Source organism: Glycine soja, chromosome 19 (assembly GCF_004193775.1).
Source record: "Glycine soja cultivar W05 chromosome 19, ASM419377v2, whole genome shotgun sequence".
Taxonomy (NCBI): domain Eukaryota; kingdom Viridiplantae; phylum Streptophyta; class Magnoliopsida; order Fabales; family Fabaceae; genus Glycine; species Glycine soja.
The window spans coordinates 1396402-1413020 of NC_041020.1; the positions used below are offsets into that span (position 1 = coordinate 1396402).

At 31.6% G+C, this 16619-nt stretch overlaps 1 protein-coding gene and 1 long non-coding RNA gene across 2 annotated transcripts; both read left to right on the forward strand.

Annotated features, from left to right (window-relative positions):
- The first annotated feature begins 4018 nt into the window (after positions 1 to 4018).
- Positions 4019 to 5152, forward strand: LOC114399977 (metalloendoproteinase 1-like). The gene has a single exon (XM_028362208.1). It carries the CDS (start codon positions 4055 to 4057, stop codon positions 4946 to 4948), a length of 894 nt encoding a protein of 297 aa, XP_028218009.1. The 5' UTR covers positions 4019 to 4054; the 3' UTR covers positions 4949 to 5152.
- Positions 5153 to 10742: 5590 nt separating this feature from the next.
- On the forward strand, positions 10743 to 12256 carry LOC114399371. Its single transcript, XR_003663710.1, has 4 exons — positions 10743 to 10840; positions 11141 to 11233; positions 11448 to 11589; positions 12171 to 12256. It is a non-coding gene; the product is annotated as an uncharacterized LOC114399371 (long non-coding RNA).
- The last annotated feature ends 4363 nt before the right edge of the window (positions 12257 to 16619 follow it).

Genomic DNA, 16619 nt, shown 5'->3' on the forward strand with positions numbered 1-16619 from the left:
CCATAAATGCCTAGCTGCAGTAGTGAGTGAAGATGATTGGGCGTGGCATCACAGATATGGTCACTTGAATTTTAGAGACTTGCATGACTTGAATACTCACAACATGGTTAGGGGGCTGCCATTGATAAATGTACCAAAAGAATTATGTAAAAATTGTGTTGAGTCTAAACAGCACAGAGAGTCTTTTAAGAAATTTGTTGAAACTAAGGCAAGAGAAAAGCTTGAAGTGATATACTCTGATGTGTGTGGCCCAATGCAGTGTGAATCTCTTGGTGAGAGTAGATACTTTGTATCATTCCTAGATGATTTCACTAGGAAAATGTGGGTGTATATCTTGAAGAGAAAGAGTGAAGTGCTAGGAGTATTCAAGAAGTTCAAGAGAATGGTGGAGAGACAAACTGGTTTCTTGATAAAAACTATAGTCACTGATGGAGGAGGAGAGTATACTAGCAATGAATTTGATGAATTCTGTGAACTGGAAGGTATTGTGCATGATGTGACACCTCCCTACACTCCCCAACATAACGGTGCAGCAGAAAGAAGAAATCGAACAATGATGAATATGGTCAGATGCATGCTTAATGGAAAGAAGCTACCAAAATTTCTTTGGGCAGAGGCTGTCTCCACTGCAGTGTATGTGCTAAACTGAAGCCCAACAAAAAGGCTCAATAAAATCACACCTGAAGAAGCATGGTCTAGACGCAAACCAGTGGTTAGTCATTTTAAAATTTTTGGCTCTATTTGTTATAAACATGTGCCTGATCAGTTGAGAAAGAAGTTAGATAGCAAAAGTGAGATAATGATACTGCAGGGTTATCATGCCACTGGTGGTTACAAATTGTTTAATCCAGTAACCAAAGAAGTGCTCGTGAGTAGAGATGTGGTAGTTGATGAATCCAAGGACTGGAATTGGGATAAAGAGATGGTAGAGGAGCCTACAAAAGTTGTGATTGAAGCTTCTATTGATGAGCCAAGTGATTCTTCTGTTGCAGTAATTGATGACAGTGACCAAGGAGGAGTAAGGAAATCACAGAGAGCTAGACAACCCTCTAACAAGTTACATGATTATGAATTGATACATGATTCAGCAATAGGGGAGGAAGGTGAGCTAGTACACTTAGCTCTATTTGCTGAATCTGAATCAGTGAGCTTGGAGGAAGCAATGAATGACACAAAGTGAACTGATGCTATGAAAGAAGAGCTGAAAGCTATTGAAAAGAATAATACATGGCAACTTGTGCCTTTGCCTGCTAAGAAAAAACCTATTGCAGTAAAGTGGGTTTATAAGGTAAAAAAGAATCTGAAAGGAGAGATTTCCAAGTATAAGGCCAGGCTAGTGGCAAAGGGATTCTTGCAAAAGGCTGGCATTGATTTTAAGGAGGTGTTTGCACCTGTTGCAAGAATGGAGACAGTGAGAATTATTACTGCTATAGCAAGTCAAAAAGGGTGGCATATGCACCATATGGATGTGAAATCAGCCTTCTTGAATGGTCCTCTAGAGGAGGAGGTTTATGTGAGTCAACCACCTGGGTTTGAAATAAAAGGAAGTGAAGAGAAAGTGTATAGATTGAACAAGGCTTTGTATGGCTTAAAGCAGGCGCCTAGAGCCTGGAACAGGCGCATTGATGGCTTTCTAATGAAGCTTGGATTCCTCAAATGTACAACTGAGCATGGTGTTTATATAAAGGGCAGCAATACTACTAACTTGACTGTAGTGTGCCTGTATGTAGATGACTTGCTTGTGACAGGAAATAATGAGACTGAAATTGCCAACTTTAAATGAGAGATGATAAGAAAATTCGAAATGACTGATTTGAACCTTATTTTTTATTTTCTTGGAATTGAATTCAAGAGAACTGATGAGGGAGTGATCATGCATCAAGGGAGGTATGCAAGAGATGTACTGAAGAAGTTCAAAATGGTTGACTGCAATTCTGCAAACACACCCATTGCCACTGGTGTGAACTTGGTGAAAGATCCTAATGAAGAAGAAGTAGATGCAACTTTGTATAGACAAATGGTGGGCTCACTGAGGTATCTTTGTTGTACTAGACCTGACTTATTGTATGTTGTTGGCTTAATTAGTAGATATATGGAGAATCCTAAACTTTCTCACTTCCGTGCTGCCAAGAGAATAATGAGGTATGTGAAAGGTACTCTCGATTATGGTATTCTATTTTCCAGTGCTGCCAAAAAATGTAATGTTCTGGGATATAGTGATTCTGATTGGTGTGGAGATAAGAGTGATAGGAAGAGCAAAGTAGGTTATGTGTTCTTCTATGGTGATGCCCCAATCTCGTGGAGTTCAAAGAAGGAACAAGTGGTGGCTCTCTCCTCATGTGAGGCAGAATACATTGCAGTTGCTATGGCAGCATGTCAAGCTCAATGGCTTGATAATATTTTTGGTGAATTGAAGATGAAGGAAAAGGGTGCTATTACACTGATGGTGGACAACAAATCTGCCATCAATCTAGCTAAACACCCAGTTGCTCATGGGAGGAGCAAACACATTGAAACACGATTTCATTTCCTTAGAGAGCAAGTGACAAAAGGCAAGCTAAGTGTTAAGTATTGTCCAACTACTGTGCAAGTAGCATAAATATTCACTAAACCATTGAAGATTGATCAGTTCAAAGAGTTAAGGAGCAGATTGAGAGTGATTGAAGTGCAGTGAAGATCTCTGTTAAGTGCTGTGAGGGTGTTGTATCTGTGATTTGTTGTTTTCTTTTACTGTTATTGTAATGTTGAGTTTAAATGATAGATACAGAATTAAAGGAGAGTATTAGAGAAAGGGATAATTCTGTCTTTACTGATATAAGTAGGGGAATAAGTGTAATTTCACAATAAGGGAAGCATTTTGTTATAAGATAAACACTTTTCCGTTTTCGCAAAATACACAATTTTCGTTATTATGTTTTTCTTCAATCTCTTTCTTGCTCATCTTCTCCATTTTTCTTGGTGAGTTTCTTGATGAGTTTGTGTGTGTGATTCAAGTTTACATTGCTTGATGTGTGCTAGATTAATGTTCTAGATCCAACAAAAATAAAAATAAATGTTACTCAGATATTTTGGCTATGAAAAGAAAAGAATGTAATAATCTCTATGAAAAAGGACTATAAAAACTAAAAGGAAAAATAGAATAATTGTCTAAAAAAAATATCCTTATTTTCACAATTAAAACTATAAAAAAATATTTTGTAAAAAAATATTTTTAATAATTAATTGATACGTGTTAGTCATCTTTTTCAATCTTCTGACTAAGAATGGATTTATTTTGTTAATATATAGACTTTTTATAAAATAATTAATGATATTTTTGTAAAAAACAATTAATGAAGAAAAAACATAAAGAGAGTCTCATAGTAGGATTTTTTTAAGATAAATATATTTATAGACGAAAGTAGTATTTCAAATACAATCTTTATTTAATATCTTGAAAAGTAGTGTACGACTTAAAAAGTACCATATGACTTTCAAGACGAATTGTATAATTTTTATGTCCAAATTTTTTATCTTTTAATTAAGTTAATAGTTTTTTTTTAAAGAAAAGAGTAGCACATAACTTTTGAAGCATAATTTTGATGTTAATAATATTTTTTTGAAAAATCTTTCTATTCAAACACTTCTTGTATGACTTATTATTGTTTTATTTTTGTAAAGAAAAAAAAAACCTTATTAGTAAACTAGCTACATAAATTTTTTAGCAAACATATACTATGTTGGAATATTTTTATTTAAAATTTATTTTGATATGTTAAAAATAATTCAATCAATTAATCAGGATAAGAGCTTTAATTTTTTATTTTTATCTCAAATGATTTTGGGCGATTAAAAACATATTTGATATGTACAACTAGAGAGCCAGTTTGCGTCTGGTTGTGTTTATATAAATAAATCATAAGATATATAAAATTTTATGTAAATTGAATGTTTCTAGTCAATGCCCATGCCTAGTTGCTCGTTTGGTATTGTGTATAAATAGCCATGCATCCATGCAATAGAATAGCCGCCAAACTATTACAAAACCAAAAACCCCAATTTCACTTTTTCAACTATGGCTCTTAATCTTCTAAACCTTTCAATCTTGTTCGTTTTACTCAACATCATCAATCCGTTTCCCTTTGCAGAGCCAAGAACTTTAGAAGCCTCTACAACTCCTTTTTCCAAAACTCTCCAAAACCTGAGGGGTGTTCACAGGGGACAAAATGCAAAAGGTGTGGGCGAACTCAGAGGCTACCTTCAAAAATATGGCTACCTAACAAAGGGTAGTTCTTCCAACGACAACTTCGACGAAAACGTCGAGTCCGCCCTAAAGCACTACCAAGCATTCCATCACTTACGCGACACTGGTGTGGTGGATGACGATACTATAAAAAAAATGAGCCTCCCACGTTGTGGAATGCCTGATATTATCACCAACCCTAACCCTAACCCTAACGGGTTGGTGGGGGCTCCTGAAAACTACACCTTCTTCCCTGGGTCGCCAAAATGGAGCAAATTTTTTTTAACCTATCGACGCACATCAGGTGCTACAGTGTCCATCAATGAAACCGCTGTGAGACGAGCAATGCGGGATGCCTTTCAATCCTGGGCAAACGTCAGCCCCTTCACATTCAATGAAACTACAGATCGTTCAGCTGACATAACCTATGGATTTCACAGAGGACTCCACCTTGATTTGTACCCATTTGACGGGCCAGGAAGGGTGCTAGCCCATGCTTTTGCGCCGGAAGATGGGAGGATTCACTTTGATGCAGACGAACTGTGGAGATCTAACGGGTCAGACATTGATTTTCAAACAGTGGGTTTGCATGAATTGGGTCACTCTCTAGGGCTTGGACATAGTAACGATACAGACGCCGTTATGCAACCCAATTATGATGGACAAAGAAGGTCTCTGAGCCAGGATGATATTGATGGCATACAAGCTCTATATGGACAGAACTAGAACTTGATAAATGTTGTGTGAGATAATTAATTATCAAGTGTAGTACGTGTGCTGGCTAGTTGTTTAACTTGGCTGCTGGAACATGGTAGCGAGTTGCAATGTATTAATCAATAGCTAAATAAGCCACCACTTACACTTGTGATGATAATATGCTTGCAATAATTATAAGATACTTTAATAAACGTGTACGTGGATATTATTATACATCTATAAACGAAAAATCAAACATACTGATAACCTGATAAAAAAACTAAAAATCAAACACACTGATAACCTGAAGTATCAACAAAGAACATCTAAAAAGCCACATTTTGTTATTTGGTTCAAATTCAATCACTAACACAGACGTATATTATATTTGCCATTCTATTTGTTTTACACTTTTTTTTTCGTGATCGAAATTAAACTAAATTAAACTGCAAACAACCTTAAACCCCAAACCATGTTGATTTACTTTATCTTACTTTGGATAATTTGAGGAGAAGAAATGTTGAGGTCCAGAATGGTGATTACCTATGCCCTTTTTGTAATGAATTTGAGGAATCTTTGAATCACATTTTATTCTCATGGAAGTTGGTAGATGGGATCTGGAAAATTGGTTTTGTCAAGGCTGTCGGTTATCTCGGTGCTTCCTCAAACTGCAAAGTCGCATTGGTTCCAGCATGTCTTACAATTCAAGATGGATATTATACAACAAAGTCTGTTCCATATAGCTGGAAGCTGGGCATGGTTAAGAGGGTTTGATAAGGCTTTCTGCGCATCCTTGGTTCAGTGGCAAGCTAACTTCCATGGGTGTTTATTGTGAAACCATTGAGATTCGGTGTTAGTGGTTGTTGAGCTGGCCAATAAATATGGATGGTTGATCTGCGAAAAGGAAGTTGGTGCATCAGCTATGGCTAAGCGTTTTAAAGAGTGGCGGTTGGGGTTTGACTTAAGTGTATTAATGGAATTGGTAGGGGTCTGCACGTGGGGTTTCTAATCACATTGGCTATGTAATATTATCATTCTTTGCATGGTAAAACCATAACCTCTTTTGGATTGGGATCTTGTTTTTGGACCATACCCTTTTGTAACTTGGTGGGGACATCACTGACTAACCATAAAATGAAAGGTGAGAATAAAAAATAACTTTAAAAGAATTATTTTTTTAGAGAAAGTGAATCATTAATCTTTTTTTATCTCTCTTCATATATATATATATATATATATATATATATATATATATATAAACTAATAATACCCCGTGTTAGTGGTTTGAAAGTCAATGACTTAATTAATTGTTAGTTTAATTTCACGAATTACTTTGCATATTATTTTCGTCCTCTTTTAAGTTAAATATAACTTTGGTTTAGCTTTAAATATTGATTAAGTGAATCAATAAGAGTTGATACAATAATACAAAATTTTATTGTATTTATATAAGTGAAAGATCTTGTATTTGATTTTTATCATATATAAAATATTTTTGGACTAGTAATAATTATGTATCATAAGTCAAATTAATTTTTAATCCAATAAATTAGAGAAGATTCATAGTCTCAAATCTAAGTAAAAAACAACTTCAAATTAATATTGGTTATATGTACCAATCAATTTACAGTGCACTAGGAAATTACTTGAATATAAATTCTAATAATGGTGAACTAACCTATATCTAGATTTAAAAGTGAATTTTAAGAGGTACGAGATACTTTATTTTATTCATAGAAATTAAACTTAGATACACGAAATTTATGCTACTAAATAAATGAACTGGACCTTCATACTTTAGGAGATACTCTACAATTAATTAATATTTCCTAAGAAACATATGTGTAGTAGGTAATAACAAAAAAAAAAAAAAAAACCAAAACAGCTAAATAGCCACATTTTGTTATTTAGTTCATATAGGATTTTTATGTTTAAAACAAAACCAAATTGAATCAATTAATTAACATAAACGTATAAATAAATATTATAATTTTATTTGAAGTTTTTTTTTTCAATTTTAAGATATAAATTAATTTATAAATTATTCTAATAAAAATATTTAATATTTTTAATTAATAATAAAATTGATCTATTTAATATTTATTAAAATATTATTATTTTAATTAATATTTTATTATTAATAATAAAATTAGTATTCCACAAATAATTTTATGTATAGTTTATTCGTAGGAAAAAAATATAAAATTCTAACAATATACCAATTGGTTGAGTCTAGCAAAATGGATAGTAGCTCATATTGTATACCAATGGGTTTCAATATTCATTGTGGTTTGACCTAAAATAGAATTCCCTCTAAAAAAACATTTTAGTGGAGAATGAAACATATGCTAATAATATTTCCTAAAAAACATATGTATAATAGGTAATAACAAAAAAAACAGATAAATAGCCACATTTTGTTGTTTAGTTCATATAGGATTCTTATGTTTAAAACCAAACCAAATTGAATCAATTAACTAACATAAACGTATATTAGTTTCCCTATTCTATGTCCCCTTAAATAAACTTGGGATTAATTTGATTTATATTTTGTAATTTAGACCAAGTTGTGTTTTATGATGAGATTTAATACCTTAAAAATGTTTTATATTTTACATCTATAATTATTTGATCTTTTATTCAATTAATGTCGGTCCTGAGTAAAATTAAAAATACATAAAATTAATCGATTCATTCCAAATAAACAAAAGATCATATTGGATTGATACTAATTTCATATTTTTTTTTCAAATTGTTCATCTAAACCAAATCACAAGTCTAATATTATGATGGGACCACATGATTTTTACCTAAAAAAAATTCAAAGTTAAACTAAATTGAACTGCGAACAACCCTAAACCCCAAATCAAGTTGACTTACTTCAGTTTATATGCTTAGGTTGAAATTTAACCAATCTAGTAAAAATGTGATTTTAATGATTTGAATCTTAATGAGGCGTAACTAAAACCAATTAATTTGAGCCTCTTCTCTATTTCTTTTCTCCTATAAACTAAATACAACTTTACTTTAGGTAATATTAATAATGGTTATCTAAACCTGTCAATTCACAGTACAATAAAACTTTAATAGCAATTCCAATAAGGTTGGCCTAACTTATATAAAGACTTAAAAGTGAGTTTTAAAAGGTATTTTTCAACTAACAATAATTTTATTTAATGTTTTTAAAATTTTAAAATATTAGTTTACTTTCTAATTATTGTAAACCATAATAAAGTATCATTTCTTAAAATTGTCCCCTAAAGAATTAAAAAAATGCATAAATATAATCCATTCAATACAAACAACTTAACAAAAAATCATATTTGGATTGATTTGAATTTGATATTATTTTCAAACTGATAATTTAAACTAAATTGCAAGTCTTATTTTATGATTCAACCAAGTCAGTTTTTTGCCTCATTTGTTTTTTTTTTTTGGCATAGGAAAAAAGAATTTATTGGAAAAAATAATTTCATTAGAAAAAATCTGAGCCTATAGCATAAGGAATGCTAAAAGCCAAAGAAACATAAATAATAAAATTTGAGAACCCCAAACTAAATTTATACTCGCCTAACTTCTAAATGCAGAAAAAGTTAAAAAAAAAAACATAAAGATCACCTCAAAATTAAACTAAACTGAACTGCAAACAATCATACACCAAACACCAAACCAAGTTGATTTGTTTTTTTTATATGTTTGGGTTGAAATAGAACGAAATTAGTAAATTTTGATTTTAGTGATTTCAAAGTTATGATTATTTATTCAGACCAATTAATTTGAACATCTCTATTTTTTTCTAGAAGCTAGATATATTAGTTTAGCTAAAGATAATCTTTATCAAAACCAATCAATAGCTAAATACATGAGTTTAGTGACGATGACGTTAATAGCAATTGCAATAAGGTTAGCCAAACCTATATATCTAGACTTAAAAAAATGAATTTTACTAGATGTGTCCAAAGAATTAAAATGATTTATCACAATAATTTAAATTTTATTTGAAGATTATTTTTAATGTTTTTAATATATAAAATACTCTATAAATCATCATCATCATTTTTTTTGACTGATCGTCGTCAATTTATTTAATAGTTATTTTACATTAATAAAGTTAATCTATTTAATCTTCATTAAGAAAATACTAACAACACATGAAATATATTTTTTAACACATTTTTTATTAATGACTGAAATTTATTGATAATCACAAAATTTTGTAAACTTCAATTCTCGCTTAAAGAGTATTTCTCTTAATTTTATAATTTCTAATAGATTTTAATCAATACTAGAATATGTGTCAGAAAGAGCATGTTAAACTATGTTACTGGCATTGTTATTCCATAAGTAATTTATGTATAATAGCTAATAAAACGCCGATGATCATCAATATTTTGGTAACATTGAACATTTCCAACATTTACAACACTAATTAACAAAAGATTTTATTTTAATTAGGATTGATAAAATAATAAAAGTCAACTACTGTAGCACTGCCTTTTATTAAAAAAATAAAACCAAACAATTTGTTAACCAAAACTACGTACCTATAAAACAAAAAAAAAAAATATGCATTTTGTTATTTGGTTTAGTTTGGATTCATATGTTTCAAAATCAAACTAAATCGAATTGAATTACTAAGATAAAGATATATTAGTTTCTCAATTCAATGTTCTCACATATAAAGTTGGGATTACATTAATTTTTTTTAATTTGATGAGTATGTATTGATTGTATAAAATAATTTTATATTATATATTATTTAATGATAAATCATTGTTAATATATGATTTTTAAAATTGTTAATGTGAAAGTCAATAAACTTAACTTATATAATAATTTATGATTAAATAAAAGTGTAAAATAATGTAAAATAATTTGATGAGTGTATAATATACACTCTTCTCCCTAATTTAGACAAGTCGTGTTTTATTATGAGATTGAATACCTTGAACTAGATTTTTATTTATAAATATCTATTAACTATTAAAGAATTTGACCTTCAAATTATTATTTTTCCTCGAACAAAATTCAAAATACATAAAAGTAATCTATTCACCTGTTCCGGGTGGTTTTCTGTTTTAATTTTTTTAAAAGTTCTCGGAAACTGAAGATGGATAATATCACTACTAGAAAAACTATTATCTACGACGCTGTTTTTAAGACGGTTCTAAAGGACCGTCTTAGAATAGGAGGCGATGGTAATTTTGTAATTTGGAGAAGAAATAATATTTTTTACGTCGCACATTCTAAGGCGGTTAGAAAGGACCGTCTTAGAATGTAAGGTAATGAAAATTTTGTAATTAAGATTAATAAGCCAACGACGGCTATTGCGTAAGCCCGTCTTAGTTTAATTGCGTCTCATACTCTGGCCCTGCTTTTAAACACTTAGTTGCTTGACATTCTTCTGCCTTAGCTTACGCTAGTGAAGTGAGTGAGCGAGCAAGTGAGGTTCCGCAACCACTTACCCACTCCGCCGTCATCATCCTTCGGGCTCCGGGGCCGGAGCCCTTCACCTACCTGGATGACTTCCCCCACCCTGATCCCAACCACGATGAGACGATCCTTGCCATCCCCCGCGCCGCCTCCGACAAGAACATCTCCACCAAGGAACGTCGCGCCAGGCGGCTTCGGAGCATCGTGTTCGAGCAAGAAGACGGCCAGCATAGCGGCAAGAAGCACCTCATTTATCCTCCTTCTCGTTTATTTAACCCTCTTTTTCTTCTATTCTTTCCTTCTTTTCCATAAATGTTCATTGTTTTGTAATCACTGTGTTTTCTTTCTTTCTTTTTTTGGTTTCAGCTTTTGTGGCGAAGTCAGTGGCGAGAGAGGACGACATTAGGGAATGTGCAACCACTGTTCACGCTGCCAATTCTAATGTTCTGTCCGGGATTGGATTTTCTCGCCCCGTTTTTCACCATGACGGTATGCAATCTTCTTCCCCTGTTTTATTGATTTTACTCTCGCACTGCTAAACCCACAGTCTAAACTCAATCCTTAGATTTAGGCTCATCATAATCCTGATTTTACAAAACAACATTTACTTTAATCTAATTTTTTATGCTAAAAATTAGGGGATTAATATGAGAATTTTGTAAAGAACTAAAATGACCTACACTTGCAATCTCGGAACTAGAATGAGAGTTTACTCTGATTTTCTATTATATGTTATGTTGGAAGGGTCATGGCTCGTGGCTTACTTTATTGATGCTTTTGACTTGGCAGGTTCAAAAGGAGGGGGTGGGAGTGGGAACATTTCTGCCTTGCTGAGTGGTGTTCCGCGGGATGTTAATATGCAACTGTTACAGGTAACCTCAGGTAACCAATCTTATAGATAATGTGATTATAGATGATGTTGACTGCAGCATTTTTGTTCTGAACTATAGTATTTTTTCGTAATTTATAACTCATTGCAGTTTGCTTCTATTACTTATAACATTATGTTTTTGCATTTTTCTTTGTGTATTTTTCCTTTTACCTTCTGTCTAAACCTTATTTTTCCTAAGCTTGATATGTAATTATGTCTTTTTAGGAATGACCTTTAGCAGTAAGACAATTGGCGGCAATTTGAATTCTAAGGTTAAATCTGCTGTGATGAAGGGTTCAACACTAATGAAACCTACTGCTAGTCTGTTGGCTAAGCAAAATCAGCCCCATCCAATTGTTAGCTCAAGGTGATTATTGGAGAAACTTGTCCTTTGTCATGGTTCAAGGCATGAATTATTAGTGAAAATCAAACATTCTTGCAACGCTTGATTAGTTGGCAAACATTTTTTGAATTGAATCATGTCACTGCATTCTACCATAAGATATTTGTTTGCTCCGCATGGTGCATTGATTTAAATGCTTTCTTTCTTGGATGGTTACTCTGTTCTTTATGAAATCGTGAATTGTTATTAAGTAGGATTGTCGGAGTATTACTGCATTTATTCCCTACTTTTCTCTTTGGTGCTATGATGTTTTATGGTTGTATCTAGTTTTCTAATCCTTGGATGCCGAGAAAACTGTTTTTTCTTGTATATCTACAACTCAACTATTCCATTGTCCTCAGGTTTCAGAAACTACAAGATCATAACAATTTAATGGATTATAGATTATAGGTTATTAGAAGTAAATTTGCCCCCATGTTTGGCTGGTAGCATGGAAGTACTTGAAACCATGAACTGAGAATTTAAATGTGTATTTACTATTGATGGCATTCCATTTATTTTTAGACTGGGTAATTGGATTGCTTACTGTATCTTGTCTATGATAGGTTGGTGATGTGAAGCAGCAAGTTAATTTTGTCCACAAGGCACCTAAGAAGGTAAGGGTTGTAATGCAATTAATTTCAACGTCTTCACTTCACTGCAATGATTCTGATAAGGTTAATTTAATTCACACAATTTTAAGTAGTAATATTAATGTCTCTTCACATAGTTTTATTCTGTCAATGCCATTCATTTTTCTTGTACCAATATATGAATTACATTGGTTATGAAATTTCTGAAGCTGTACTGCTTTTGACCTGCATTTTCTTGCTTTAATTTGTTGTTACAAGATATATATGATTAGTGATCTCCAAGGAACTGAAGTTTGCTGGTTGCAGGATTTGGACCTGCATTTTCTTGATAAATGTTAGAATTAACATTCTATTTCCATAAATCATGAAACAATGGTACTAACTTCAAAATACTCCATTTGCATAGGCGCCTCCTCGTGTAATTGGTAAGCATGCAGAATTCATTATTTCAATAATACAATTGTTTACGCCTACCAATATTCATAATTTTTTATTTAATATGTCAATTTTTATTATTTTTTTACTTAAAATCCCATTTTATGCTAAAAGTTGTTTGATCATTTTTTAAAAGAATATTAATTTTATTTGAAATTAGTTATCTCATCTAATGAAAATATAATTTTATAAAAAATGTGTAAAATAAATTTATAGATTAATTTTAATGATAATTAAAGTACAGGTATTTAAAATTTTAATTTTTAGACATGCCCAAAATTTATAGATTAATTCTAATGTATATCAATAGTGATTTGAAATAATATTTTTTTTACTGCAGTTTAAATTAATATATATTGATTATAAATTCTGAAATATTTAGGATATATTGTTGTTCAGGATTTAAGTGTTTTTGCCAAAAGGAAGCACCACATAGGATTTAAGTTCAATTATCATTAATATATTTTTGTAAGATAATTATACTAAAAATTGTCAATGATAGCCTTGTTTTTGCCAAAAGGAAGCACCGCACAGGATTTAAGTTCCAATTTAAAACACTTTTCATGAAGTTACCTATTATTCAAGATAAAACTTAGAAGGAATTGAGCTATATTACTACATTATAATTAATGATGGGCAATTTCAATATTAAAGTATATTAAAACTATTTTTCTCATTCCCCTCTCATACTATTTTTTCCTTTATGTTTAGACAGCGCGTGGACCATTTTATGACTTCGTAGGGGCGGGACTAACTAGTGTGAAGATCAAGGGACTGAACAATGGGACAATAGACTTGTCTTTGTATGTCTAGACTTACAAGGTATTAGTAGAGCAGTAATATTTTAAAATGCTTTTTTTTTTGGTAAAAAGTATAATTAACTAGTCTACCTATGAACATTATTTTAGCTAAATCATTTTTTATATTTTTCTTTTTCCTTATTTTCTCTCTCTTCATTTCAATTCAATTCATCCCATATTTTGTGTTGAGTTCTAAATAAAACAATAATTTTAATTTTATTCTTTGATATTTTGATTTAGTCTATAGTAAATTAGTAAATTTCCTATCTGTTCCTTAACAAATTATCGGATTTCATTGTTAATAATCGCAACATGATTTCTGTATACTTGCTTAACCACAACGTGTCATTTATTTATGTGGCTTTCTTATCTAATCTTGAAACAAATAGATTATAATATATAAATATAATATTTTTATAATTATTTCCTATATGTGATTTTAGGTAATTAAGATTATATATATATTCAGTCTGCTCTGCATGTTTTGAAGCAATTTCAAAGCCAAATGAAGTTTAGGAACAATTCCATTTTCTGCTTCTATTATGATTCTTCTCTAGTCAATTTCCAAGAATAGTGTTATTTGTTATGAAATTTTTGCTTCATGTTTATGTTACACCTGCCTCTTGACCTTAATGGGCCATATGACAAATTGGGGCATTAATACTAGTGACATTTTGGGTCATTTTTTGTTTAAAAAAAATCTGTCAAAGAGACTCAGCAGAAACAAATTAATTGATTGGTGATATCTGTTGTTATAAATAGGAAATCAAGAGAGGGAATCATGACCAAATACAATTTTTATTTAAGGTTGGATTAAATTAAGACAAAGCATGCTAGTTACTATTTTTGTTTTGTCATTGTTGAATCATATTACGGTCCACAGTTATGATAGGGGACCATAGATGAAAAGTTGCATTTTTTTTATAGTGTTAAAACATAAACAGAATTTCAAGTTCTGAAGCTATATTTAATTTATCTTTAGCTTAAACAAGAGAAAAATTGACCATAACTTAAGAATTAGTTACTTTTAAATTTTCCTTCTAGAGATGATTATGCACTGCAATGATTAAAACTCCTTATGTAGATCAATACTCAATACTTTTTGGCATCCATATCTCTTTTCATGCTGCACTATTTTTGAAGGTGGGTCTCTCTCTCCAAGTGTTGATCATCAAAGGTTGACGTTAGCACTTTTGGCTTTTGGAAGGCATCGGGAAGCAAAACCTGCATTGACTTGTGATTCAATTGCATAACGTGGCTGATTACTATTGTACCATTAGTACTTGACTACTTGTTTATGCAATATTATGGTCAACCTTGTAGAAAATGCATGTCTATGTTAACATATGCAATATAATTGGTGTGTTGTATTTTATCCACAAATACCATCATGCTAGCCCATTTTTTTTGCATCTAAATGTTAGTGTTAGACTTTAGTTGTTTAAGTTGTCAGTTTAAGTATTATAACTAGCAGCCACTTATTCCTACATGGTTTTATGCTCACATTTTGTTTTCTAGTTACTGCTGAATCTGCTGTTTATGGAACATCTTCTGCCAAGTGATGATAGAAGTTTAAGGAGGACTAAAAGAGGCTAGCCTTGTATGAAATGTCTTTATTAGCTGCATTTTGTTGTTATATTGATGCTATAAAACATTATTATTTTCGGGTATATCTTTGACTTGCAAAGAAGGAAGCAGAAGACTTGAAGAAGGTCATTCCAAAAGAAATAAAATAAAAAAGTAAATGAATACTATGACGGTTATTAGATGACCGTCTTAATATATTAGACATACTACGATGGTTGTTCAATAACCGTCATAAAAAGCCATTATCTACAGACACATACAAAGACGGTTCCCCATAAGCCGGCGTAGTAGTTAAAACATTCTAAGACGGTTATACAATAACCGTCGTAGAAAGTAGTGTCACAATATAGACATATTAAAACAGTTAAGCCAACAACTGTTTTAGATTGGTTTGATATATTGCGATGGTTTTGTATCAACCGTCGTAGAAATTAACCTATATAACGACAGTTTTATAACCCGTCTTTGTAACTTTTTTACTTTTTACGACGCCTTATTTTACGACGGTTCAAAACCGTCATAAAATGTGTAATTTAACCGACTCAAAAGGGATATATATATATATATATATAAAGAACTTCATGCCATAAGACATAAAAGTAAAACCTGTCTTCAGCGTACAACTTTGAACAAGGGTATACTAAGGTGTTGTACAATCTTTTCTGAAATAATATTAGAAGACAATCATCAATAAAGAACTAAGCCTTGTGCAGGAGGTTATTAAATTCAATGACCTATGATGCCCTAAATATATATAATAGCCTTGCAAAGCCATAAAGCATAAGAGAATGTTCATTTCTTGTTGCTCCAAGACGTACTTAATTAGTCCAAAATATTTAAACTTAAACTAATGAGACAAAGTCTCAAGATACTTAACATGTAATCATCACTTTTATCTTTTCAAATAGACCATTAACACTCAGTCCGAGAAATCATAACATTTAGCATGCATTAAATATGTATTTTAACTTTCCATCCTATTGGCATATCTGAGCTTATAATCTTCATGTGACTTTCATTTTATTTTTGCCATACATTCTTCCCTTATTGATCGATGACTCTTACCAGTACTCATTAGGGTTCAAAAGGGATAGAACCCTTATCTTCCCAAAGAGAGCATGCTATAAGTCTTATGCATGCTTTCTTTTAAGTTTTAACATTTATCTTTTGTGTTCCTTTGGAGGCTGAAAGGGTTTATTACTCTTTCCTGCCAAAGGAGACCTCTCATCATTCAATACGTACGTATTTATAAATAAGAATGTGGAATTTATAAGATAATCATGACAATTTAATCATTCACATTCAACTTCGGGGTTTTATGCTATGTGCTGGCAAGGTCACACTTAGCGCTACAAACACGATGCATAAAGCACTCAAACTGCACTTACTGCTTAGTGAACCTAGGCAGGGGTTTCAGACCACGTCTCTAGATAGAGGTCTACTGTTAGTGCACTAGGGTTATGCTCAACGCTTCTATACACAGGAAAACAAATATAACTTCGGGGTTTTACTGCAAATGGGGTTTAGACCTCTACCTCACTCTTCAATTTAAACTCACCAATGCATTATATTTGTTTTCCTTTCATCATAATGTAACAGA